Source organism: Beauveria bassiana (genome assembly GCF_000280675.1).
Source record: "Beauveria bassiana ARSEF 2860 unplaced genomic scaffold BBA_S00003, whole genome shotgun sequence".
NCBI classification, from domain to species: domain Eukaryota; kingdom Fungi; phylum Ascomycota; class Sordariomycetes; order Hypocreales; family Cordycipitaceae; genus Beauveria; species Beauveria bassiana.
Window position 1 is genome coordinate 1,147,555 of NW_007930838.1, and position 26,411 is coordinate 1,173,965.

At 54.2% G+C, this 26,411-nt stretch overlaps 11 protein-coding genes across 11 annotated transcripts in view; 6 read left to right on the plus strand and 5 right to left on the minus strand.

Annotated features, from left to right (window-relative positions):
* Positions 1-2,922: 2,922 nt before the first annotated feature.
* Positions 2,923-3,244, plus strand: BBA_01584 (uncharacterized protein; the record flags this gene model as incomplete). The annotated part of the gene is made up of 3 exons (XM_008596681.1): positions 2,923-2,982; positions 3,048-3,169; positions 3,220-3,244. 3 exons carry the CDS (start codon positions 2,923-2,925, stop codon positions 3,242-3,244), a joined length of 207 nt encoding a protein of 68 aa, XP_008594903.1.
* A 1,102-nt stretch (positions 3,245-4,346) lies between these two features.
* On the plus strand, positions 4,347-4,803 carry BBA_01585 (uncharacterized protein; the record flags this gene model as incomplete). Its single annotated transcript, XM_008596682.1, has 2 exons — positions 4,347-4,577; positions 4,654-4,803. 2 exons carry the CDS (start codon positions 4,347-4,349, stop codon positions 4,801-4,803), a joined length of 381 nt encoding a protein of 126 aa, XP_008594904.1.
* A 428-nt stretch (positions 4,804-5,231) lies between these two features.
* On the minus strand, positions 5,232-8,819 carry BBA_01586 (DEAD/DEAH box helicase; the record flags this gene model as incomplete). Its single annotated transcript, XM_008596683.1, has 1 exon — positions 5,232-8,819. The coding sequence occupies one exon, from the start codon at positions 8,817-8,819 to the stop codon at positions 5,232-5,234; it is 3,588 nt and encodes a 1,195-aa protein (XP_008594905.1).
* Positions 8,820-10,463: 1,644 nt separating this feature from the next.
* Positions 10,464-12,434, minus strand: BBA_01587 (impB/mucB/samB family protein; the record flags this gene model as incomplete). Its single annotated transcript, XM_008596684.1, has 2 exons — positions 10,464-12,185; positions 12,240-12,434. 2 exons carry the CDS (start codon positions 12,432-12,434, stop codon positions 10,464-10,466), a joined length of 1,917 nt encoding a protein of 638 aa, XP_008594906.1.
* An 813-nt stretch (positions 12,435-13,247) lies between these two features.
* On the plus strand, positions 13,248-14,765 carry BBA_01588 (RNA recognition motif-containing protein; the record flags this gene model as incomplete). Its single annotated transcript, XM_008596685.1, has 3 exons — positions 13,248-13,285; positions 13,338-13,504; positions 13,570-14,765. The coding sequence occupies 3 exons, from the start codon at positions 13,248-13,250 to the stop codon at positions 14,763-14,765; spliced, it is 1,401 nt and encodes a 466-aa protein (XP_008594907.1).
* Positions 14,766-15,056: 291 nt separating this feature from the next.
* On the minus strand, positions 15,057-16,145 carry BBA_01589 (xylose isomerase-like TIM barrel; the record flags this gene model as incomplete). The annotated part of the gene is made up of 1 exon (XM_008596686.1): positions 15,057-16,145. The coding sequence occupies one exon, from the start codon at positions 16,143-16,145 to the stop codon at positions 15,057-15,059; it is 1,089 nt and encodes a 362-aa protein (XP_008594908.1).
* A 1,024-nt stretch (positions 16,146-17,169) lies between these two features.
* BBA_01590 (shikimate dehydrogenase substrate binding domain-containing protein) lies at positions 17,170-17,925 on the plus strand (the record flags this gene model as incomplete). Its single annotated transcript, XM_008596687.1, has 1 exon — positions 17,170-17,925. One exon carries the CDS (start codon positions 17,170-17,172, stop codon positions 17,923-17,925), a length of 756 nt encoding a protein of 251 aa, XP_008594909.1.
* A 321-nt stretch (positions 17,926-18,246) lies between these two features.
* BBA_01591 (quinate transporter) lies at positions 18,247-19,915 on the minus strand (the record flags this gene model as incomplete). Its single annotated transcript, XM_008596688.1, has 2 exons — positions 18,247-18,971; positions 19,027-19,915. 2 exons carry the CDS (start codon positions 19,913-19,915, stop codon positions 18,247-18,249), a joined length of 1,614 nt encoding a protein of 537 aa, XP_008594910.1.
* Positions 19,916-21,597: 1,682 nt separating this feature from the next.
* On the plus strand, positions 21,598-22,975 carry BBA_01592 (uncharacterized protein; the record flags this gene model as incomplete). The annotated part of the gene is made up of 2 exons (XM_008596689.1): positions 21,598-21,696; positions 21,815-22,975. The coding sequence occupies 2 exons, from the start codon at positions 21,598-21,600 to the stop codon at positions 22,973-22,975; spliced, it is 1,260 nt and encodes a 419-aa protein (XP_008594911.1).
* Positions 22,976-24,055: 1,080 nt separating this feature from the next.
* Positions 24,056-24,904, plus strand: BBA_01593 (quinone oxidoreductase; the record flags this gene model as incomplete). The annotated part of the gene is made up of 3 exons (XM_008596690.1): positions 24,056-24,079; positions 24,256-24,501; positions 24,569-24,904. The coding sequence occupies 3 exons, from the start codon at positions 24,056-24,058 to the stop codon at positions 24,902-24,904; spliced, it is 606 nt and encodes a 201-aa protein (XP_008594912.1).
* Positions 24,905-25,939: 1,035 nt separating this feature from the next.
* Positions 25,940-26,411, minus strand: part of BBA_01594 (uncharacterized protein) — a gene marked incomplete at both ends in the record, with an annotated part of 1,221 nt that continues 749 nt past the window's right edge. The window contains one exon of the mRNA XM_008596691.1: positions 25,940-26,300. Coding sequence (XP_008594913.1) covers positions 25,940-26,300 — 361 coding nt within the window. The remainder of the gene's footprint in view (positions 26,301-26,411) is intronic.

Below are 26,411 nucleotides of genomic sequence, written 5' to 3' on the forward strand. Positions count from 1 at the left end.
AGAGAGAGAATGAATTTGCGCGCGTTAGTAGGCGGGCTGTGTATGTTATACAGGGAGAAGTGAAGCGGGAAGAGGAAGAAGATTGGAAGAGAAGCAAGTAAAAAGAGGTTTGTCGGAAGCGAGAGAGGAAAAAAAGAGGGTTTGGCGTGTGTGCCTGGAGACGCAGCCAGGCGAATTACGTGCTGTGTATGCGTAGCATGGCGGCGACGAGGGCGACAGCGGGCGCTGAGAGGCTGAGAGAGAAAGCGACGGGTAAAAAAGTACAGGACGTGCTGGGCGAGGTCGCGAGTTGGTGAGAACCCGGATGGGCTGGACGACATTGATTTTTCGGACAAAGAGGGCAACTCTTGAGAGGAAAGAGGGAAGGTCCAACATAATGTGGGGCGCCGTTCACAGCTAAGCAACCAACCAAACCAACCAGCCAGCCAGTCAATGAATAATACGCCATATCAATCCGTCCACTCCCATAATGTAGTAAACTACGCTAGACTGTGCGCAACTTGCTCAAATGATTCATGTCGTATCCTACTCTTTTTGCACCCTTTTACACCTTTTTTTCTTCTTCTTTTTCTTTTTTCTGTTTCGCTATGATTCACCTCTAAATAGCCCACACACGTGGCTAAAGACGCTTATTGTGCGCCCGCCGTTTGCCCACCAGCTCCCCCGCCTCGCACTTTCCTCCCCTCCTCCTCCCCTCTCCCCCCCCATTTTCCGCCGTCGTCACCTTCCCTCCCACCTCCGTCCCCGTTCTCGGCAGCGGTGCCCGTTGGCCCAACCGGATCCTTCGCCGCCGCCGACTCCCGGAGCGGAAGGTGAGACAATCGCGATGCAACAGACTACAAACCAACATGCAAACCCGTATTCATTTTTTTTTCATCTTTTTTCATCTTTTCTTTTTTTTTGGCTACATAAAACTCGGCTTCAACCCCGCTTCCTATCCACCTCGCAACAAGACTCTGCACATTTTCATTTCCAAGGGGGCACGGGGGGGGGGGGCGACACCACCACAATCGCAACCATCCACCCGCTAAAAGCTCCAACAACACCACTTTCACGCTTTTGGCTTCAACAATGCCCCGCCCGCTATAATATACGGAGTACCTGCGCGGACCCGCAGCTTTCAATAGTAAACCCAAGTACCTTACCCACAAGCAGGGCAACAGGGGTACACCCAACTATCCTGTCAAATGAGCAAGTCGCAAATAGAATACAACAAACTCCATCACATATCTCTTGCTGCTCTGGCCGTCACATTTCTCCTACTTGTTTGACCATCACACCTCCTTGGCCTGACCCGGCATTCGTTCATTTCACACCATCGGCTCTCTCTATATTTTTCACTGCAAGCACGTCGATCCATCCCCTCATCTGTCGCGGCCCCCAGAACGACGGGGTCTTCCCCGCGTCGCTGGCTATCACTCATTGGCCCGCTGCACTCACTGTGCCCCGAGTCGCCTCGAATCTCATAGGTGCGTGTGTAAGCAGCGCAAATTGATTCGTGTCGCGGAGCGTGGCTTATTCCTGAGGAACCAAGGGGGGTTTTTTCTTCTTTTTTTTTGCCTATTGTTTCTGGTAATTACTTGCTGAATGAGTGGCGCGGCTGGTGAGCTCCAGCAGGCTCCTTGACACATTCGGCCGAGAGTAGCTGGTTGATCACTACCGCTCGCGGGCCATACTCTGCAAACGCAGATGCGTCTTGCAGATTCGGCTTAATATTTGGCGGTGGGATGTTCATGAAACAGACAACTAGCACTCAAACTGTTAACCGTAAGCTGGCTGACCTTGACGAAGCCTGAGAAGAAGTAGAGGTATGAGGCAATCGGTGGCAGTGTTTACTCAAGGGGGAGATCGACGAGCAGATTGGCCATGGTTTTGCCCGATCTCGAGCTCAATGTGAATATTGCGCGGAGATAGAGGCTGGCTGCAGGTACATGGCATCGTCTCAAACCAAGGCCCGATCAACGACGAGGCTATGTATCGAGGCAATGACCCGCAATCTGGATCGGCACATGCCGGGGCACCGCCCGATTTGGACCACCGTTGAGGGTTAACGAGACTTGCCGATGACGAATTTCCAGGTCGAAACTCGAGTTTCGGCTCTTGATTTGCAGTGGTGTAAGGCTGATGAAAACTCGATGGGATACAAGTGAGACTGATCGTCTGCTGCGATTGGCCTCGCCTACATGGCTCCCATAAACGACGAGGTTTTGCCAACACAGTGCAATCATACAGAATAGTAGAGTACGGGATATCAAACATGTCAAGCTTACACTTGGGCGCTCGATTCGATGCTCGTGCAGCTTTTCGATTGGCCTGTAGAGTCCACAATAAGGATAGACACGATCATCACTCGATTGTGATTAGTGGACGATTGGAATCGACGAAACGAAATACGCCAATAATTGCCGTGACCCTCTTTACTGGCCTTTAGCCTTCTTTCCTTTAGTTGAGTGGCTGACAATTCTCTAAAATCGCACTTGGTGAAATATGCTGATCAGTTTCCCCATCCGTTGTTGCCGCTAGACGGACTGGCCGGTTCCCCGCGTCATTCGTTCTGCCGCCACCCACCAAACGTCTCGATTCGCCTGGCTGCACATTGTCCTGTCTGAATCGAACTCTTGCAGCAGCAGCAAATAATGGCCTAATAAACTACCCCTCATCAGGCGTTTCTTTTTCCAGCAAAATCGCCTGTTCATTTCTAATCACCCCAGACCCCGTGCCTCCCTCCCCCGCAGTATACTCGAACAGCTCTGCTATATATACGCCGTGCATCCCCCCCTCTTTTCGATCCCATCATTACTCTCATCTACATTTCATGTAATCCATCTTACTTTAAATCAAATATACCAATAATAATCGTCTGCCGTCCATCTCGACTACTCCTGCGATTTCACAACTCGTCACCAGAGCTCGCTGTCCATCATGGATTCTCCCACTCAGACCCCAGACATTTCCACCACTGTCGAGAAACCCCGTCGCAGAGTACGGCGCCCGACCATTTTGAATCATTTGACGTTTGCCGTCCATTCGCTGACATGAACTCGCAGAGCTCTAGCTGGATGCCTGCCTACGAGGGCCTCACTCGCAACCGCATCGAAGCCGCTGCCCGTCGTCAGAGCATGTCCGACCAGCAGGCCAAGCTCGGCATCTTTGGAACCTTTTTCCACAAGTAGGTACCCTAATATCGCTGCACAAGAGGGGCCGCTAACATGGAGACAGTAATTTCGGAAGAAATGCTAAATAAGATCGTCATCAACAAGACTGAATAAAAAAAAGAATAACAGCAAGGGGAAAAAAAAAGGCGATCATGTACTCTATCTTGTTTTCATAGTGTAACAATATCATTGCATACGTTTTTTTTTCTCAAGTTCTCTTACACTCGTGGCGGCTGCTCGGCACCTTTGATTTCCTGCTGTCTGAAATTGACAAGAGTGTCTTTGCCAGCCTCCACGCCCATGTTTCACGCACAGGTACGTCTCTTCTTAAAGCCACTGCAAAGCCAAGCGCTATGTCCTGAGAATATCTTCACAATCGAAGGAGTGTTGATCGTGGGGGCATTTCTTACATACCATGAGCCACCCTGTTGACTACACCTGGCGTGGATCTGCTTCTCATCGCAAATCATTTTGATGGCCCCATAAGCCATGGGCTGTAGTACAATGTTTAAGCTTTAAATTGACATATCTTTCAAAGAGCTAACTGCTCTTTCCATTATTCTTGATTTGAACAACTAGCTCTGTTGCCGCCTGTCCAACCTGACGTGTCTCAGCATGTGTAATTAGTCAAGACAAATTGTGCCTACGTAGGCAGCTTGTGCCAATTACTGGATTGAGATTATCCGATACCATTTGGTCTATTTGGAGATAAACAGCGTGTACCGGCCTGATGACCCCAGGTTGGACGCTCCTGCTAGACAGAGAAGCTCGAAACAGGCCAAGTATAATTCACCGACATCTAGAAGCTCGCTCGCTGGACTGCGGGTGCATCGTCAAGGCCAAGTGTATTTACAGTCGAGACTATTTTGCAGCTACAATGGGACGAGCCATGTGCGCAAAATAAATGTTGAACCGAAAATGACCATGTCTTTGCCGGCCTCAATACTTTTTTTTTCGTTTCTTTTTTTTATTTCTTCTTTATATCTTTGAGCGCTCGTCTTGGCGCTGTATGGCGACGTAACCACACTAAACAGAATCCCGCGCCGCGCCCCCAAAGCGGGCGGAGCAACGCGGCCTACCTACCACCGCCACCACCCCACCCCCGATTTACTTCAAGGCCAAGAAAACCTCAGCGAGGGTTGCTTTCGTCATCTTCCATTTCCCGTCCAGAGAGAGAACGTGCATTTCATAATGGGCAACATTTGCGGCAAGCAAGAACCCGAGGATAGGCTGGGTCCCGGTCGCCGTCTAGGCTCCGCGCCACCTCAAGCGCAAACGGCAGCGGTCCCCAAAGCAAAGACGAAGCAGACATACCAGAGCGAGGCCCGCGTGGTCGGCGGCAGCGGCGCTGGCAGCAACGAAAGCCCTCGCGCTGGCCAAAATACAGGACAAGCCGCGCGGGAAGCGCGAGAAAGATGGAGTGTAAGTTGCCCTGGCTATTTATCTACATGTGCCTCTCCCCCGTGTGGTTGCTTGCTGACTCATGGAGCAAAAAAAGGCAATGGAGGACAAGAGAAAGGAGCAAGAGGCGCTCAAGAGGAAAAAGGGTGGCGCAAGAGTACTGACTCAGAAAGAGGTTGCGGCGCAAGATAGACGCAGGCAAGAGATTGAGGCGAATGAGAGGCAGGTTCAGGGACGGATCGACTGAATGCTGGAGATGGGAAATGACCAAAACGCACGGCCTGGTCTTGGAAGACGGGCTTTCACACCACACAGAGTTATGACATTGATGCTGTACAAGGCACAGTTCAGGTCAACTAATATCCCCTTTTCGCGTATGCATAACTACATCTCTACATGACTATTGTTACTCTTAGATTTTGCAGGTCTCTTTGGTCTCAGTACGATACCCGTATTTGCAAATTAATTCGTCAAGAGCTGTATTTCCTATTGATGTCCTGCCCCTACTGTTCCATCAGGCGCGCCTTGCCAACGACTTGGAACCTTTGTCAAAGAAAAAAGATCTCAATAAAAATTACATTTTTGAACAATCCACAACCATCTCACGATAACATAAAAATAACTCCCGCCCAAAGCAGAAAAATCAGCCGCGAATGCAACTCAAAAGCAAGAAAATCACGTAATGGTATAACGACCGCTCGCGGGCGCCCTGCTATCCGCGTCCGCCGCCGCAATCGTGGCCTCCTTCAGCAGCCTCGTCAGCTCATTCAGCGCCGAGCCCACCACCAACTCCGTGTCACCCTCGATGAGAATGTACAGCTTCGGCTCCGCGCCTTCGGGGACCTCCTTGCCCGCCGCGTAAAAGTTGCCCTTGGTGGTAATGGACACTCCAGTGTTCTCCAGAATCTTGGCCACGTTGGTCCGGTTCGTGACGGCCCAGCGCGCTTTCTGAGGGAAGTCGTTGATCTCGAGCGTCGCGTGGAACGCGCCCGCGTCGGGGCCCTTGTTGTCAATGGGCTGGCCTGACCGCAGCTGGCCAGCCTTGCCGAGGCGGCTGTTGATGGCGCTGACGGCCGAGCTGACCTTGTCGAGCGGGTTGCTGCCGGCGCCGCCGCCGCCCTTGGACGCGCCGGGATTGCTGGCCACAACGCCAGATGTCTTGATGACGGGTTCGTTGACGACAGGCTCGGCCTTGGCCGAGTCGCGCGACTGGATACCAGACGCGGCAGCTTTGATGGCATCGAGAGCGCGCTCGTGCTTGGTGTCGTCCTCTTCTTTCTTGTCTTCCTTCTTCTCATCTTCATCCTCGCCATCCGCCTTGTGCGTCTTGCGCTCGCGCATTCGTGCCGCTTCACGCTCCTGGTCGAGACGATCGAGACCCTTGCCACCAAAGCCAGACGTGTCCTTGGCTTTGCCAGACTTGACCTTTTCACGGTGCGCCTTGCGCATCTCGTTGAGGCGCTCAGGAACGGGCTGCTCGCTTTGCTCCAAAGCCTTGGCGATGCCTGGCGCGCAGCTTTCCTGCTCTGGCGTGATAAAGGTTACCGCAACACCAGTGTTTCCGGCACGGCCTGTACGGCCTGCGCGGTGGACATAGTCTTCCAAATGATTGGGTGCATCGTAGTTGATGACGAGTTTTAGTTGCTTAACGTCCAAGCCTCGAGCAGCAACGGATGTCGCAACAAGAATGGGAACGACGCCCTTTTTAAAGTCGGAAATGGTAGAGTCACGGTCCACCTGGTCCTTGCCACCGTGGATGGACATGCAAGGATAGCCCTTCACCATGAGCTCTTTGAGCAAGTCGTCCGCCTTTTCTTGACGTTCGACGAAAATGAGCGAGCGCGCGTCTTCATCGCGATCGTAGAGTTCACCGAGCAGTTCAAGTACCCGATGGAATTTTGTATTTTCATCCCGAACTTCCACAATCTGCTCAATTTCCTTGGCCACGACACTGCGCCCGCCGACAGTAATCTCCACAGGACTCTTGAGTACCTTCTTGGTCAGCGAGTCAATGATGCGCGGCATGGTGGCGGAGAAGAGAATCGTCTGCTTATCCGGGCGCATATTGGCAAAAATTTTCATGACCTGCGGCTCGAAACCCATGTCAAACATACGATCAGCTTCGTCCAGCACAACGTACGTCACTCGTCGTAAGTTGGTGACGCGGCCCTGGTTCGCAGCCAGTAAATCAATCATACGACCAGGGGTGCAGACGATAATCTCGGCGCCGCGCTTCAACTCTGCAATCTGGTCGCGGATTGGAGCACCGCCGTAGGCGCAGACAGCACGCATGCCCATCATCTTGAGGAACGGCTTACAATCACGGTGAATCTGCGTAGCCAACTCGCGCGTGGGTGTCATGATCAGTCCGACGGGACCCTCCGACTCTTTCAACGGAGGCTGATCTTTGATATGACGGAACATGGGCAGCAAAAAGGCCATGGTTTTTCCGGAACCAGTTTTGGCGACGCCAATGACGTCGCGCCCAGACATGAGAGCAGGGATCGCTTGCATCTGAATTGAGGTCGGCTTCTCGAAACCCATGTTATCAATCACGTCCAGCGTCTGTCGAGTGAGACCACATTGCGCCCATTTCTGCACAGGCTTTGGAACATCCTTGCCATTGACCTTGATGCCGTCAAGCTCTGCTCGAAGTTCCGCAACTTCCGTTTCATTGAGCTCGCTGAGCTCGACAGGTTCCACCCAGAAATTTTTTCGAATGGGCTGAATGTCGATTTTGCTATAGTCAACTGTAGGTATTTCCTTCTTCTTGCGCTTGTTCGTCATGGCCAGCACGGCACTAGCGTCGGCGTCGTTTTGGTCCACCTCATAGCCGTAATCATCGTCACTAAAGTAAGCTTCGGGTTCTGGCAGCTTCTTGACTGTAGATGCCTTTTTGGCAGCTGGTCGTTTGAATTCTTTGTGCTGTAAATCGTCCATAAAAGCATCCAGAGGATCGACATCGTCCTCCTCCTCATCCACTTCCATCTGATTTTCCTCGGCAATGCTGGCAGTCCCATTGGTAGTTGGAGCAGCGTCTGCCATGGCTTGGTCGCCGTCTGCTTCCTTTGATGCTTCTTCCTCGGCTTGCAAGCGCCTCTCGTGCGCAGCGCGAGCGGCAGCGGCAGCCTCTTCTTCGTTTTCAGCAAATTCGTCACCGTTGTCGTCATCATCATCATCTTGGTCAACATATGGTGTGTCGTCTGCCTCCACGGGTAGGCTGGGCAGCTTTGTTAGCTTACGTTTCGTGGTCTCCTCCTCGTCTAGGTCGAGTTTGCGCTTGCTGGGAAGCTTTTCATCGCCCTGAGACTTGCCAAATCCGAAAGCGCTCGTCTTAGCACGATTGGCCGGTAGCGCAGATGCGGTGGACTGCTTGACTGGCACAGACAATTTTCCCTGCTCAGGGTTGATGGAACCCAGGATTGATTTTGTCGCATCATGTGTTCTTGCAGCTGACTTCTTCGCGATGCTCTTAGGATCGAACTTCCCAGCGTATGGTCGCACAGGAGATGCATTTCCAGAGTCCGGGCCTGGTGTGGGCGAGGCGCCCGATGAAACAGCAGGCGAGGCAGCATCAGAGGGTATGCCGCTGGACTTTTTGTCCATTTCTGCCAGTAAGCTGCGAGTTTGAAGGGGGTTGACCTCTTTTGGCTTTTGTGCTTCCAGCTCCTTCTTTTTTTTCCATGCCTCGAGTTTAGCGAGACGTTCGGCTTTCTTCTTCTCGGCATCGGCCTGGGCGGTTGTAGCGCCGGTCTGTTTGGGGGGTTCATCCAGTTTTCGACCGCTGTCTGTGCGTGGAGTATTTCTGCCCCTGCTGTCACTTCGAGAGTCATCTCCGCGGGAGTCTCTGCCACGCGAGCCACTTCGCCTTCTGTCGTCGTCGCGGCTTCTGTTGCGTCGGCCATCGGATGGCCGGGCTCTGTCATCGTAGCGGTCTCGCGAGCGGCGCCTATCACGGCCACCGCGGTAGCGATCGTGATCCTTATCCAGGGAGCGGGAGCGATCTCGTCGGCGATAGTGATCACGGTCCCGGCCGCCGTCTCGGTCGCGATATCGTTTCTGGGAAGGTGATTCTGCATTAGAACGCCTGCTGCGCGGATGAGTGGGCAGATGCCGCTGGCGTACCTCGGGTGTACGCGATCGAGAGCGCCTGCGATAGCCTCTGTCGTCGCCACGATCGCGCGGTCGTCGGTCGTCACGGTGTCGACGAGCACCGTGGCTGTCCGCCAGGCTTGGTGAGCGCGAGTCTCTTGGCCGAGCCATCTTGTTGGTGAGCGGTTGCTCTCGAAATGGCTCAGCGAGACACTAGAAAGAAACCTGTGTTGGTGAAATGATCTATGTCTGAGGACTGCGAAACGCTTGTGTCGCGATGCGTACTCCTGGGAATCTGTCGGCGCTCTGTGGAAAGAGCCGCCTCGTATGTTCTGAGTCCTTCAAAGTTCTGCTAGATGTCTCAAAATTGAAAGCAATTAATAGCAAGAGAGCCTGCTAGTGCGCGCCCAGCTCTGGATTGCACGGATGATGCGAGCGCTGGAGAGGAGATGTCGAGACCAAGTCAGTGGTGGGTGGGAAATTTCGCCTGAACCAGGCAGAACGGCTGAGTGTAGCCCCACTAAATGGCAGTGCGACCTGGACAGCAGCATTATCAAAATAATATTGAAACGATCTACAAGGGAATAGGGTAAGACAGGATTGGCAATTGTTTGTAGCTTAGCCACTTCGAATTTCGACTGCGAGTCAACGAGACCAGATGCTACGTCCCTACGGGCTAAGACTGGTTACGACATGCTACTTACTATATCTCGGTGAGCACGGTACGATGAATTAGCCATTCGCACTTATAAACCACTACGTTAAACATCCTCGGATCCGACTGATATCTATCATGGCGTCGAGAATTGCTGCGAAAAATAATTTCTGAAGGCAGCTCCGGTCTCGACGATATCTTCCTTTGCCCCAACCGAAGACAGTTACGGAAGGGAGCGATAACTAGTCGGGTTTTCTCAGTTCGTATATTAAGTGAGCTTTTGTTTTCTTGTTGGCTTGATGCCGCTCGATGGTTGTGGGCTGGAGGAGAAGGCCAGCCGAGCTTTTGCGCGGTTGCAAGTTTCGCCACTTGCCTGTCGGTGAAGAAAGGCATATCCTGATGGCAATGTCAAAGAGATTCAAAATTCGGGAGGGGACTTGTAGATGGCCATGGTAGCAGGGGCAAAGAGCTGTCAAGGAGATCGACACAGCCAAGACTTTGTTTATGCCTCGAGCAGCGCACTCCACAGAATCGGGTCGTATTGGGTCGACTGAGGGAGTAAAAGCATGGCGCCTTCAACATTGATGATTACCTAGGGACACGAAAAGAAGAGAACGGAGAGGTACAAGGCGCAAAAAGTCATCCAAAAAAATCAAAAAAATCAAGTGCCTCCAGTGAGGATCGAACTCACGATATCCGGATGTCTCGATCTATGAACGAGTCATATCTATCGATATGAGACCGGCGCCCTAACCAACTAGACCATGGGGGCTGCTTCTTGAATGGCAAGGTTCTGCTTATTAACATATACAAAGCTCTCGCAAATAACAAACGTCGTTGCAGTGTAGGTTATCCATCCCATCACGGAATAACAACGAATAACTTTTAATGATACCATTTGTATCGCAGCATCTGCGGGGAAAGGAATGTTTCTGCGTACGGAAGTTCGAATTTACTCAGTCGCTAATCACCTACTGCTTATTAGGGATTTTCTCGTGCGGCATCTATGCACTTCTATGTTTAAACCGTACAATTCACCTCTACATGTCCACGTACCGCTTACCGCCAAAGGCAGGTATGCAACACTTATGGCACCATGAAGCAAGGCCGGCAAACATTAATATTTCCTCTATAAATCATATGCTTCATCAAATCTCATTTTATCCAAAACACAGTTTCTTTTGCCGTGGATCTTTGCTGTTAGTCTTGCTGTTGGCCGGCCTCTTCTTTTCCGGTGCTTGTGGCCGTTTGGTTGGGAGGCTTGCATTGCTCCCGCCAGGCCCACCATCTGTATGCACCGCATCACGAATGGTTCGCCGCGAAAGGCACAAGTCTATATGCTCATTGAACTGGCGCTCATTCGCTGCCTGCGGACGCATGCATATGGGACAATCCCACCATTCCTCCTCTGGCATCTCCTGCTTTTCCGGATTGGGCACAACTTCCTTGCCATGCCTCCGCTGCTGCTCCTGGTCACTACCGTCATCCCTGCCTCTTTGACTGGTGATATCCTGATCCTCGACAGGGTTATCAAAGCCGACCTCGGCTCCAGCCAGAGTATCGGTTGTCTTGCGCTTGACTTGCGCCGAGTCTGCAAGCGTAGCTTCGTCTAGTCGCCTCGGCTTGAATCCCAGAAATGCCATTGTGTCGGGCCTCTTGGTGCTCACAAGATGTGTGCATCGCAAACCCATCAGACGGAGCTTCATGCCCGGCATCTCTTGTTCCAATTTTGCAAGCATTGGGAGCGCATAATTATACAGGTCGTCTGCGAGATGGACCGCTCGCGGGGGTACTACCTGGCGAGTGTATACTTCAAAGGTGTGCAGCTTAATCTTGAGGCACAGCGTCCGACCTTTGCACTCGGCCCGCTTCAAGTCTCCCTCCAGGTCCTCCGCCGTTGCTCGGAGCTTTTCGCGAAGCGCTGTCGGATGCGACATCTCGCGGAATGTGCTCTCGGTGCCGACGCTCTTACGTTCGTATTCTTCCGCAGGCTGGATTTTCGTACGACCCAGTCCAAGATAGCATCCGATGAGAAACTCAAACGTCTTGTCGCCAAACAATCGGTGAAGATATTGTCTATGTTCGTATATGTCGCCACAATTCTTAATGCCAATTTCAAGAAGCTCGCGCTCCAAAACGCGGCCGATGCCCGGGATTTTGCGCGTCGGTAGATCGCGCATAAATGCCACAATTTCGTTCCTCTCGTGAGACAAAACGTATTGACCATTTGGCTTGTTGAAATTGGAGCAAATTTTTGCCAGTCGCGAATTGGCGGCAATGCCTGCGGAAACGGTAATGTTCGTCTTTTCATGTACCTCTTTGCGCAACTGTTCGACGACTTCCGCTGGACCCATCCCGTGAGCGACGCAGTATTCGGTAATATTCAGGTATGCCTCATCAATGCTTGCGCTTTCGAATCGCGCATCATAGTCAGCCAGCACCTCGCGCACTTCCCTGCCCTTGGCGGTATACTTGGTAAAGTTGGGCTTGATCAGGATGAGTTGCGGGCAAAGCTTTTTTGCGACAAACCCTGCCATGCCTGAACGACAGCCAAATTGACGGGCAAGGTAGTTGCACGTGGTAAGCACGCCGCCTCCCACGGCGAACGGCAGATCTTTGAGCTCGGGCCGGTCGAGCTGCTCAACAGCAGCGTAAAAGGCATCGCAGTCAATGTGAACAATGTGCTGCGTCAAGTCGCGGGACGCCTCAAGTTCGGTAATGAGGCGGTCGGCGCTCAGGCGCTCATGGGTCAGGTCAAGTTTGTCCAGTTCCTTTTTGCGACGCAAAATGCGGTCGATTTTTTGTGTTAGAATCTTGTCGCGCTCTTCTTCCCGGTTGAAGAATTTAGACCCTTTGGAAGCATTGTATATGATTTCTGAAACCTGGGTGAAGCTGTGAGCAGGCGAAGTTGTTCAGTGTGCAGGGCTCCGACATACCTTTTTCTGGTCAACAGAGTCTTGCCCGGCTTTGGTCAAAGACGGGCCGAGAAGATGATATTTCAGCGTTTTGAATTCGTCGTCATCTTGCGCGATACCAAGAACGTCTGCTACTTTGGCGTCATCGACTTTGCCCTCATCGTTCAAGATGTCATCAGCCACAACGTCTTTCGGAAGCTCCTCTGGCGACGTCATTTCTAGTGGAATATAGGGTGCCTGGCGCGCGCTTTAGTTCGAAATTCGCCATGCATTTTTCCATTCCGCCTATTCGCGGGGTTTGAGCTGGTGACACGTTAAGCAAAGGATAACGTCCGGTCAGGGGTTCACGTTAGACACGCGTTGTCACGTGAATATTTAGGTAACGGGCTAAGCTTAGCGTTGATTCCGTTGTGAAGGCCACTGCGATGCACTAAAAAATCAGGCTTAACAACTGGGGGTTAGCACCGATGATTCTGGCGGCGGGCGGCGGCCAGAGATTTTGAGACTGTTGAACTGCGATTAGTTGTCAGGAATATTGAGCGAACAAGCTACTCTATATTGTGCCAAGATTCTATATATGTTCATATAGTTTGATGGGGTTCAAATTGAAGCCAAATTTAGATTTTCTTCAAGGCTGAGAAAAGCTCCCCTCATCGGCAGTGGTGGGACCCCTCGAGGGCCCCGCCAGAATGCTGGGATCAACTTGGCTTCGCTCCGTCACATCTCTCTCATTGGACACAACGACCCCTCCAAGATGCATTTAAGCGCCCAGGTCGACGCCAATGCGGGCAGGCTGTTGCGACATTGTCGTACATATATAAGTTGATTGCCAGCCTAGAAATGGAGCAAGACGTTTGTTTTCTGGTGACACGACCAGCTCTGGCTCTTTGCTGAAACCGCGTGACGTCTGCCTCCTGCGACTCCGTCTTTGACCAGCTATCGCTGCGCTGCGCTTCTGCTGTATAATCTCACTACTTAGCCTGCGCATTTTAAATCGAGCCGAAATACGCACCCTGAGTTGTCGCAAAAATGGCTGCAAGAGAGGGGGAAGAAATTGTGGCCACCCTGTATGTCACCTGTCATCGTCCTTTGCTTTGCGGTCGCTAACATGTTTCATAGCTTCGGCGACATTCACTATTTTTACGGCGGCGAGGAGGAGAAACCGCGTCATCATCGCTTCGACAAGGGCTCGTATGTCTATTTATTTGAGAATGCGCACGCGCGCCGTTGCCGTATCGAGATCGCGAACAATGCTGGCACTGAAGACCAAGACGCCTTTGATGGTTGTGAGTCGCCGCATCCGGTGACCTTTCATCAAAACCAACTTGCTAATGTGAAGCTGGAATCTCAGTTCTGGACCAGAGTCATGTCCGATACTCCTACAAGCAGCACTGCATGGTCTCGTTGACTGTCCCCCAGCACGCTCCCCCAGAGGAATGGCATCTCCCCACCTTCGACCCTCGCAACGAGAACAAATATCACTACAAGCTTCACTCCCTCGACATATACTTTTGGACCGATAAAGACGCACTGCAATTTGTCAATGGCGTCCGGAGGGTCCTGCCGCCAGCACAAGTCGAGGTCCTCGACGAGCCCGTCGCCATTCAGCCTGGCGCTGTAAGCGCTGTCGTTCAGAATCTTGAGAATGTCGCCATTTCGGATCCGCAGTACGCTGAGCGCCAGGACTCGGCGACGTCGACGCAGCAAAATGGAGCTGTGATTCCATCTAGCGCAAGCACGGGGCTGTCGATGGACAACTTGCCACCTCCGCCTCCGATGCCACAGCACATGCAACAGCAGCAACAGCAACAGCAGCAGCAGCAGCAGCAGCAGTCGCCGAAAGCTCCGGCAAGCTTTGCTCCGATGGCATACAACCCAGCTGCGCCAGTGGCTCCAGAGACTGTCGCTCATCGCGAAAAGACGCCTCCACCAGATGAAGATCCGTTGAATCCTCTCGCCGTCGCTGTTGCTTACGATTACCAAGGACAACCTTTCACACCAGCCTATACTCATTCCCAGTTTCCTCCTGGAGTCACCAGCCCCGGGCTTCCTCCCAGCGGTATGATCAGCCCGCGCATGGCACCGCCGTCTTTCGGCGGCCCTCCTCAGCAGCCTGGCCTTCACCGCGCGCAGACGATGCCCGTGCAGGCCGGCCTTGCATCGCCCAGCCTCAACAGCACATTCGCCGCCAACATTCCCGGACCGCCGAGCTTCGCACCTCCGCCCACCGCGGCGCAGTCGCCGCCGCAAGTACAGCCGCCGGCGCCGGCGCAGTCGACGCCGCCCACGACCAATGCGGCAGGCCTCCCGCCGCCGCTCGGAGGCTACTCCAACTATAGCTATAACAATCCGACACCGGCGCAAAATGGGGGATTGGACTATTCGCTCCATCAGCAGGTATATCGGCCGACCGAGGTGGAGATGACGGCCAAGATGCAGCCGTACCAGCCGAAGAAGGAGACAAAGAGTAAATTGGAGCAGAAGGCGGGGAAGCTGGAGAATGGCGTGACTGGGATGCTGAAGAGGTTTGAGAAGAAGTTTGGATAAAGTAATGAGCGACTTTGATGATGAGTTTGTTTCACTTGTTCCCGACCAGATGCCTACAGATGCCATGGGTGATGGGTGTCATCCGCGCGGAAATGCGGAAATTTGAACGATTTTCAGTTTGAACGACGACACAATCGGGCACCATTATGTAAATTATTCTGATACAAGATTGGGAAATGATTACAAATCAGCCTTAAAGTACAAAAGCTTTGATAAGTTCCCTTTAGAGCACATCATGTTCAAATAGCAACACATATGTAGATTGCTATTCATATAACCAGATACACTTTGTCATAATCTCGTGTTGGAATCCTTCAGCACAACACGTTCCTTTTCCTGCCCAAAGTCGGGCCGAGGCCTTGCTGACTCAAGAGACAGGTCGCGCACCAGCCTCGCCCATGACCACGACGCCCGAGCCGCAAAATGTTCTGGTATCGCGCCGTCGCTATCCGCCAGCCTCTGATGAAACACCTCAAAGCTCAACCAGCCGCGATACCCCAGCCCGTGCACCACAGTCTGCAGAATCTTGTCGACGGGCAGATGGCCGCCCAAGTGGTCTTCGCCGTAGAATAAGCGACAGTTGCGCGACCAGCTCATCCTCGACGGCTGCTCCGCGTCGTAGAATGGGTGCGCCTCGTCCAGCGGCTTCGCCAGCCTCTCGGCGTCTGCAACCTGCACGAGAAAGACTTTGGAAACGTCGACCTGCGCCATGAGGCGCTGCATTGAGCTTTTGAGACTCAAGTCGGCATTAGGTCTGCACCCGCTCGAGGCGGCGGGATCGGCAAAGATGTGGCCGGCAATGTTGAAAGTGTCGATGCAGAGGCCAAAGTTGGGCCTGTTGACGGCAGTGACTATTTTCCAACTGTCCTCCCACGCATTTACACGCGTGCCCCAACACAGCGCCTCAAAGGCAAAGCGGACCGCTGGCGACTTTTTCAAACCAATTTCTGCGGCGTTTTGCAAGTCGTGGACGAGTACCGACAGATTGTCTGTGAGCTGAGTGGCAGGTAGGAACGAGCTCGGCAACAAGATTAAATCGGTACCGAGCGTCGCGGCCAAATCAGTCCAAAATGCAACAGTCTCGAGGTCTTGTTTGGCCTTGCTGCGATCCAAAAGCCCTCCGAAATGCAAAAACGGCTGAAGGCATATAATCTCTTGCTTGCGGGTTTCGCACCACCGTCGTACTTGGCGAGCCGCCGCCAGCAGGTTTGGTGGTGAGCATCCTCCTGGCATGACAGTGGCCAAATGTTGGAGATCTTCGTAAAACAGCTCAATCCCTTTGAAGCCATATTTCTGAGCCATGTCAAGTTTGTGTTCAAGGGAATGTCCTGCAAAGGCTCGTCCCAGGGAAATTGTGCATATGCTCGGCTTACAGGCCATGATGTGGGGGGATGGTGGTGTTTTGCTCGCTGGAATGCTGAAAGAAGAAGAATAAAAGAAGCAGATAAAAAAGGTGTTGGATGAATAAAGTTCGAGTGTAGTATAGGCGGCTTGTTATGGATGAAAATATGGTCTATCGGTGTGTAATGAATTATCAGTCAGATAATAGTACATTTTATTTATCACGCCAGATCGCGGCTGAAGGCTCTCAGTGGGGAGTCAGACTTGTACAAAAATTGTGGATGTAAGTCGCACGAGGCGTCCCGTCCGCATTTGGATCTGAGACTATAGAGCTGGATATAAACCAAGGTTGCAGAAATGCTTCATCAGATATCCCCACGATACGGGTAATGAACCGTTGTTAGCAGCCAGATAGCACCCCCGCGCATGTCCACCGGGTGAGTGTTTTATTCATACGGCAGACGCCGAACCCCCACTCCACCTGCACTTGGATGATTATGCATCTTCACATAGCCGAGAAACTTGGTTCCTTTCAACTTTTTCTGGTGAGCTTCCATCTTAAGTTCTTAACGACGTGGGGGTTAGCGCGGGCCCTTTCCGTTGTGCTGTGCTCTGCTGTTCTCAGATTGCGTCCTCCCATGGCCCCCCCAGCATCTCTACATCAGATCAGGCCACCCGAGTTGAGGAGATTTTTGATTAAGGCTCGGCATACACAACTTTCTTATATCTTGACAAGGGATAATACTACTCACACAATGACGGCTGCACAAGAAAGAAACGTTGATGCTTCGGAAAAACCGTTGGAGCGGCATGGCTACCTCTTTGGTACACATATCCAACACTCATGGTCGCCATTTCTTCACCAAATAATCTACGACGACCTTGGGTTGAACTGGGCGCAGCTACGGCTTGACTCGGCCGACCTGAGCCAATTCCTTCAACTCGCACAGCATCCCAATTTCTACGGTACGTACCTCTTTGTCCACGCCCCCGTGGCTTGGGCCTCTTTGAGATGGCGACCAAGCTAAAAACAATACCAACACCAAAAGGCGCGTCTGTAACCATGCCCAACAAAGTTGCGATATTACCGCACTTGGATGAGATGACGGACGAGTGCCGCGACGTCGGCGCCTGCAACACCGTCTTCCTACGCCAGGGCCGCAACGGCCGGCGCCTCCTCTGCGGCGCCAACACCGACGTCGTCGGCATCCGCGACGCCTTCTACCACGGCGTGGCCTCGTCGTCGCCCGAGCCCGCGACCGTCTTCCACCACCGTCCCGCGCTCGTCATTGGCGGCGGCGGCGCCGCCCGCAGCGCCATCTACGCCCTGCGCAAGTGGATGCAGGTCACGACCATCTACCTCGTCAACCGCGACGCCGCCGAAGTGCACACCATGATGCGCGACTGCGCTGCGCGCGGCTACGGCGCCGGCCTGCAGCACGTGGCCACCGTCGAAGAGGCGCAGACGCTCGAGGATGCGCCCGGCGCCATTGTCGCGTGCGTCCCGGACCTGGAGCCGCGCACGCAAGAGGAGCGTGTGGCGCGGGCCATTACCGACGAGCTGCTAGCCCGGGCGCGCGCGGGAGGGCACAAGGGCGCCGTGCTGGACATGTGCTACAACCCGACGCCGTTTACGAGGCTGGTGGCGGTCGCCGAGGCGCAGGGCTGGCAGGTGATTCTGGGCACCGAGGCCATGATCTGGCAAGGGTTGGAGCAGGACAAGTACTGGACGGGCAAGAGCGTGACTGAGCTGCCCGTCGCCAAAGTGCGCGAGGCAATTGCCGCACGGGTAGCAGCGCGTCTAGCTTCGAGGTTATAAGGGAAACATGAAAAAAAGGGGGCATCTTTGCAAAGCACACTGGATATTGACCATGGAGTTTCCTAACGAGCTGAAGCGAAACGCTTACGCTTCCGAAAGAGGCTTGTAGTATCTTTTGGCGATGCTTCAATGGCGGCTTTTATATCGCAATCCACCATCGGCGAATCGAACAACACATTCGTTGTTTTGCAGCCTTGAGAGAAAAGTACTCATTTAAAATAGTATTCGAATGGCTCCGTAATGTAGGAAATCGTCCGGACGCTTCTCTGATCCAACATCGTCTCATGCATCGCAATAGTACCAACCCCATAAACAGCGAAGCTACTCAAGCTCCTCGCTATGAGCCTTTTCGGGCCCGACACCATCAGCTTGGTTCTCGAGCTCCGCGCCGTGCTGCTCAAGGTCGGCCATGACCCTGCCATGCGCGCGCCAAACGGGCTGTTCGCGAAACAGCCGGTCCATGGCCTCGAGCGGGATCGACTTGGTCTCGGGCACGCAGAAAAAGACAAACACGCAGGAAACCATCATGAGCGAAGCGAAGAAAAAGTAGACGCCGTAGCCCAGAGCGTCAAACATTTGCTCGGTGAAGCGCGCAATCAGGAAATTCCACAGCCAGTTGTTGGCCGAGGCGTTGGCCTGGCCCAAGGAGCGCGTGTTTTGGTCAAACATTTCCGAGGAGAGCACCCACGGCGTGCCGTTCCATGACGGCGTGTAAAAGGCAGTCCAGAGGTAAAAGGAAAAGATGGCGGCGATGCCCCCCGAGGACAGGCTGCCGCCGTTGGACGCTGAAGTGGCGGTGGTGGTGGTGCCGGAGATTTTGATGTAGCCGCCGATGAACCACATGCAGAGGGAGCCGCCGATGCTGCCTACCATGAGGAGGGTGCGGCGGCCGAGGTGGTCAATGAGGAACAGGAGCCAGATGATGGTGAGTACCGTCTTGACTACGCCAAAGATGCCGGTGGTGAGGAAGCCGGTGTTGGCCCCCGTGATGCCCAACGTCTTGAAGACGGTAGGGCTGTAATAGTTGATTGCGTTGATGCCAGAGGCTAGTTCATCATCAGCGCGGGGTGTTCTTAGTTATGAGTCGAACTAATTCTTTACCGTTTTGAAACATGAACAGAATTGTGCTAATGGCAAACCTCCACTGAATTCTCCTCTCCTTCAGGGCCCTAAATGGCCGCCAGAAGCCCTGACCAACCTCGGTATTGAAGCGCTCAAGCTCTTGGTCCATAAAGGCAATTTCTTCCCGAATATACCTGTCAGTTGGCTCCAAATTCCTCATCCAGCACAGGCCCGATATCGCTTCCGCGCGACGGCCCTTGGAAAACAGCCACCGCGGCGACTCTGGGATGAAGACAGTCCCAATGAGGAGCAGGCCAGCAGGAATCAGCTGGACCGCAAAGGGAATCAGCCACTGCGAGTGGCTCGGCGCCAGCGTCCTGTTGACGCCGTAATTGATCCAGAAGCCGACCAGGCCGCCAATCTGCCAGCCGAGCTCATAGATGCCAACCAGCCGGCCGCGCACCGCCGGCGGCGCCAGCTCCGAAATGTAAATAGGCGTCATGTTGGAGCACCCGCCCACGCCCACGCCCGCCAGCACGCGGCCCGCAAGGATAAGACCCAGGCCACGCGCGCCGTTAGCGCCGAGCATCAAGCCCGCGCCAAGCAAAAAGACGAGGGTAAAGAGAAACAGCGTCTTGCGGCGGCCGAGCGAGTAGCCGGCGTAGTAGGCGAGCAGGCTGCCAAAAAAGGCGCCGGCCTGGTAGACGGACACAATGTTTTGCTTGAGCAGCGCCAGGCGCGGCGGCGAGTACTCGGCAAAGCGAAACTCGGCCGCAAAGGACGGCAGCGCGAGCGTGGTGCCGATAAAGGCCGAGTCGTAGCCAATGGTGCACGACGCAAACGAGGCCGTCGCGGCGCAGACGTAGACGCGCCAGTTGTACACGGCCTTTGGCGTCGGCCGGTCTTCCTTGAGCGCGAGAATCGTCATTTGGTGGGAAGGGGAGGGGGTGCGAAGAGTAAATGGGAAAGGTAGAGGAGAGCTTGGTCATGCGGCGCGGCGGCCGGCAACTTCAGACGCAAAAGGTAGAAACGTCTTTGACCTTGTACGCAGAATTATACTGTCAATTGAAATCATGGCGTTTGCTCGACGACATGAACATGGGCGTTGTGCCCTAATTCCCGACGGGTAAGATGAATTCTTGAAAAGCTCGTCTGAAGATGGAGATGCATCTTTGTGGCGCTCCACTCGCGGGTCGTGAAATCGCCCGTCGCCCGTCGTCGTCAATACCGGCCCCATTGCTGCTGCTTCAATCCTATTCTGACTGTAATATCAGCAGCGAACGTCTCTGACTCTCCATGCGAGACTTTTGTCAACTCGGCCATCACACCGATGCAAGCTACCAAAGCCTTATCTGCAGCCTTTGTCAATGAGGCTGTATGTGTTTGGAGCCAATGTCGACTACAGCACGTCACCCATCATGCACAGCTCAGCTCTTGCGGGCTACGGAATGCCCCACGTCTACCGACCACAATCTACTAGCTCGTTGATCAGCATCCAGCATCTGATTCAACATCTCAGCTTCGGTGGAGCATCAATAGGTTTACCGTTCATGGTAGAGGTTATATCCCTTACAGACTCTCTGAGTCGTCACGCTCGTGCAATTGGAGCCGTAAATACCCCGATCCCCATTCGGCATACCAATCACGACGGCTCTGTTCCAACAGGTGCGATATTCTTCAACAATAAGAATCGTTCTGGAGAGGTACGGGCTTTTTACGAGCCGACGTGCGCCGAGAGGGCTCATGAGGCGTGCTCTGTTTCAGCACTACAAGGACGAGAATGGAAGCTCGTTTATACCAGGTATTTAGCGGAGGACGCAAATGATGGCGTGTTAGTTCTGATGGTGAATGATGTAAATGCAAACCAACAAACAGGCTGATGAGAGGTCATGATGAAGGACCCACGTTACTTTAAAAGAGGGGCCGGAGTAAGTGGCAGTCTGTGGTGTCGTCTTGTGTCTAAGGCCTCTCGTCCGCAGTAATTAAGGCGAATCGACGCCGACCCCGGTTTCAATATCAACCCGACGGGAATGATGCGCCCTGCTTGCGGTGACTAGGTCGACCAGTAGATATCACGACGCCCTTGGTTGTGCGCATCCGCCACACACACACACATATATATATATCGAACCTCCTCTAGATGAACAAGATGTCGTTGTCAAGCGCTCAACAGACCAATGCGGAATGCCGGTTCCGCGTTGGATAAAAGCTAGTGCACGCCCTGTCATTGCACGTATCAACGTATATATGTAAAGACAAGACCTTGATTTAGATCAATAAAGCTGTGGATCCGCATTTTACTGCGACAATTGCCGTGGCCAAGAAGGCTCCGGCGGCCGCATACTCATACTCAGCCTCAGTGGGCACCCAGCGACCTTGGCCTCGTTGGGAGTTTGTCCACGTAATACCCCTGGCACATGCGGTGTGCAATGTGGCTGGTGATGGTTTGCCATTCCATCATTACATTTTCCTCTTCATCTTCGACTTATAATTAAGTATTATCGACGGCGAATTGGGGCTGCCATAAGACCCATCGAAGCAAGCTCCTAAGCTCCGAGCACTAGGCCCGACCGCGAAGCTCCGAGCCCGCGACGAAATCACAAATTCACAATGCACCTCCCGACCGGGCCCTCCCGCCGTGCAACGGCTTACGCGGAGGGCCTCACCCAGGCTCGAGACCTGGTCCGGCGAGATGTACCTAGTGCTGCAGTACGTTGCGAATTCTACCTTGAACAGTGAGACTCGGCTGCAGCGGGCAGCATTAGCTATGTGTAATGGCGGGCTAGGCGGATTAAGCGAGCTCTGCTAATCAACAAATTTGTTTTAGATCGCTGTGGGCGGCTTCTTCGGACTTTTTCTCACCGTGGCCATTGTGATTATCACAATGACACGCTACTCCAAGCGACAAAAACGGCAGAAATCGCGCACGCAAGGCTACGAGTCGACCACAGGCGCCGACACGACCGAACTCGCCCCTGCCACAACCACAACCACCAGCACCGTAACGATGCCGCCGCCCGCTCAAACCGCCGGCGGCGGCGGCAACAGCGTGGACCGGCACACGTCTGTGCGCTCCGTCATGACACTGCCCGCCTACCGCGCCGAGGCGTCCACCAACGAGCAGGTGCTCGGGCGGGCGGGCGACCGCGACGGCGTCGACGTGATTGTCGACCTGCCGACCGAGGAGCGCGAGGAGGCGCTGCGGGACGAGGAGATGGCGGCGCTGTACCAGATCCGGGCGCTGCGGCGGCAGCAGATTCTGGAGCGGGAGCAGCGGCGGACGGAGCGCGAGGCGGCGCGCGCGCGCAACGACCGGGCGGCGCTGGCAGACATTAGGCAGCGGGCGCGCCTGGCCCGCGACGAGGTGGCGGCGAGCAACGAGGCCATTGACGAGCTGCGACAGGACGCGTCACGGGCGCAGGGCCAACGGCTGCGCAGCGTGTCGACCGTTTCGTATGGGGACCTGGGCGTTGCGCGGCACGACGGCAGCCGCGTGCGCGCGAGCAGCAATGACAGCGAGCGCATGGGGCTGCTGGCCGATGCCGCGAGCATCGGCGAGGCCGCCGCCGCCGCGGGGGCGATGCCCGAGACGCTCCGCAGCAGGAACAGGAGCGTAAGCTCGTTTGTGAGCGTCGACAGCGGGCCGCCGTCGCCGGCCTACTCTCGCGAGGCGTCGAGGTATGGGCGCGGCGGCAGCGGCGACTCGCCGCTGGCGGGCTCCAGCCCAGATCTGGTCGAGGTGCCGTTGGATCTGGGCGACGAGGATCGCCCCCCGCCGCCGGGCTACGAGGAAGAGGCGTCGCCGTCGCTTGGGAGGGAGGCTGCTGCTGCTGCTGCTGCACTACCACCGCCGGAATATGCCGAGGGCGACAGAAGTAGTAGCGGCCAGGTGGTGGGCGAGCTGCAGGCACCCGCGGATGCGGGTCGATCGCAGCGATCGGGCAGCTTCACCAGACCGGTGCCGCAGATTGTGATTGAGCGGCATTAAGCATTTGAACGCAGCAGCGTGTATACGACGTGACGAGATATGGAATTTCTTTTTCTTATGAGCAAAGCTCTGCTTGGAATTTTGGTAATTTTAGCGAGTTTGTTCTGTATTGTTTGAATGCGGTCATCGGTTGATGGTTATGGTATATTTGCGAAGCATCTAGACGGGTGGGGGGGGGGGGGTGAGAGGGTTGAAAATACAGAGATTGCAAGCCATTTTGAGAAAACGTTTCAACGTACGCTTGTGTGGCTTGAGACGACTCGTAAATCGTGATCAGTAGTCATAGCCTAGTCGATGAGCCAACAGTTTTCCTTCGGGAATAGCCCTACCAAACCCTGTGTGCCTGCCAACTTGCCAAACCATCAGCCAGCCGTGTACGCCAGCCGTGTGAGCCAGCCCGCGATGGCAGATGGCTGGCAGATAGATGGCTTATCAAGCTTTTGCTAAGCTCAAGTCGCTGCTCACAAATGCATGCAGTTGCCAATTGGTGGAGACCCCGCTCTCTGTCAGCTCCACCATGCCGCCACACGGTTGCGCATCGCAAGTGGGGGGAGGATCGGTTGGTCAGGTTCATGTAATCTGAATGGATCACGAATTGTGTTCCTGATTTCTCATCGACGTTGCTTGGTCTTTGTTGGATCAATTAGCAGTGTCTGGGTCCTAAATCCCGAATCAGTCGACGTACCAGGTCAATTACGCCATGGATCTTGCACACTGCGTCTAATAGGTAGCTAGGGTACTTCGGCTAGGTACGCATTTGTAGGTCACTGCCCCGCCCGGGCTCGAGTAGGTAGGGGGTACTCGAGACAGCGCCATTTGAGCCTATTTCTTCTTAGAAATCATCACAAATGCAACCACACAGTGGAGATGACACCCTGATCAGTTCCCGAATTGGAACCGTCTAAATTGGTTGCATTCGGTTGCGAGCTACAGGGCTGCTCAGCTTCGCTCAAAGTATAAGAGCTCCGCCGCCCGCCGTAGCCACAGCCAGTTTACCTCTCTCTCCCATCCTCATCCTATTTGTATAAACTTTCTATTACATATTCTATCAAACCAGTGTCTTGAAGCACCACCGCCAAAATGGTCAAGATTGCGATTGTCTACGTACGTTGTTCTCGCGCCTCTTACCCGGATGTCCCACTACCCCTCGCTGCCCCTCGTTGCCCCTCCTCCGTCCGACCCTTGGCTCGCGGAGCTCACTAGCGCCCTCCCCCCCAAGCTTCAACTTTACAATGCAAACGGCACGACAATGATACTTTCTTTTACTGACGCTACACTAGTACTCCATGTACGGCCACATCAAGCAGCTGGCCGATGCCGAAAAGAAGGGCATCGAAAAGGCTGGTGGCACCGCCGACCTTTACCAGATCCCCGAGACCCTGTCTGAGGATGTCCTCGCCAAGATGCACGCTCCCCCCAAGGCCACCGACGTGGCCGTCCTAGAGGATCCCAAGACGCTCCTCGACTACGACGGCTTCCTGTTTGGCATTCCCACCCGTTACGGAAACTTCCCCGCCCAGTGGAAGGTACGTTCCCCCACGACCCTCGCCAAACCCCTTTCGGCGCAACAGCTAACATCTGGTGATTTGCAAGACTTTCTGGGACAAGACTGGCGGCATCTGGGCTTCTGGCGGCTACTGGGGCAAAAAGGCCGGCCTCTTCATCTCGACAGGCACCCTCGGCGGCGGCCAAGAGTCGACGGCCATTGCCGCCCTGTCCACGCTCACGCACCACGGCATCCATTACGTGCCGCTCGGCTACGGCAAGACGTTTGCGCAGCTCGCCGACTTGAGCGAGGTGCACGGCGGCTCGCCCTGGGGTGCCGGCACCTTTGCCGCCGGCGACGGCTCCCGCCAGCCCACGGCCAAGGAGCTCGAGATTGCCACCCTCCAGGGCGAGGCCTTTTACAACGCCATCAAGGGCGCTTGAATACATGGTAGTGCGACCAAGGAGCAGGCGCCGGCAGCCCAGGCGGGAAAGGCCAACACTGCGGCTGCGCCGAGGAAAGAAACGAGGGAGAGCGAAGAGGAGCCCCGAACAGGCCCGTGTGGCTTACCATCCAAGTGTATAGTTCTATAAACGAGTCATCCCATGACGCACCATTCGAGAGGAAAAGCTCTTTATGTATTCAAGACCAATATACCAGTTCATAGCCGTGCTGTGCCATCACTGAATCGGTGTCTTGAATGTAGCTTCTGCCGTCCGCTAGGGATACCCACGCCGAGAGCCGAAAGTCATGAGCTGTTTTCCGTGACACGTGGTGGATCAATTGTTGATTAGAAGCAGAGATGGAGATCATCGGCGTGACTGGTATGCGGCAAATCTGGTCCAAAACCCCCCGTTCACCTTCAAGTGACCTGTCGGTATTTCCCTCTTCTCTCCGTCTGCAGATCAGACACTTCTCCGAGCTAGATCAGTCGGGTCTCATTACGAATGAGGAGGCAAGGAGGCTTCTCAAACTGTTACCAAGACTTGCGATGAGACGTCTGCCCTTGTGACAGCGACAGCAAGTATGCAGAAACCTGCCAAAATGTGATGATTGAGTTGAACACTACAACCCACACATGTTGATTTGCTTCACATGATGACAGACAAGAATGTTGAAAGGAGTCTCCAAGTCTAAGGGCGAGTGCCCTTCCAGGGTTGGAATGATGCAGCCATACTTGCGAGGCCGGGTTGTACACATGATTGTCTAAGCAAAAGCCTAATCAGATGGGTGACGCCAACGGTCGCAGAACAAAGTCAAACTTGCGATAAAACCATGTCATGTGTCATTGATGCAACGATGCGAAAAGAAGAAAAAAGATCATGGCTATAGTTTGTGCCAGCTCCATAAACGCCTTTCAAAATGCAGCAGTTCTTCTACCATTACTGCCCTAGCCAAACCTGGCCATGACCATGTCGGGGTATTCGCGATTTGCAAATCATTATGCATCCAAAGCTATTTTTCCAGTCACATTTGTTTCACTTCTTGAAAGAGTTTGTCTTGGAGCCAAAGAACGGGTTTGGCTGGAACCTATTCCCCGGACGTGACTGCAGCTCGCCGCCGTCATACAGCAGCCGGTCGGCGTCCTCGGCCGGCGGCGGCGCCATCTGCACGTCGCCTCTGTAAATCTCCACCGCCGATATGAGCGGCAAGACGAGCAGCAGCATCGACAGCAGCTGGCCAAAGCTCCAGCTCTTCTCGTCTTCGTCTGCGAGCGTCACCGAGGGCTTGCCAAACGCCGACGACAGCAACACGACGCGGACCGTCGCGCCAACCGCCACGGCCGCCATGACGAGCAGTCCAGCGACCTGCACCGTCTTGTACCAGCGCTGCTGCCGGCTGTGCAGGTACCACGTCGCGAGCCCAAAGATGACGAGATTGCCCGCGAGGACGGCCACGGTGCCGACGTACGACAGCGCGCCGTCGGCGCCGGGCGGCGGCTTGCCGAGC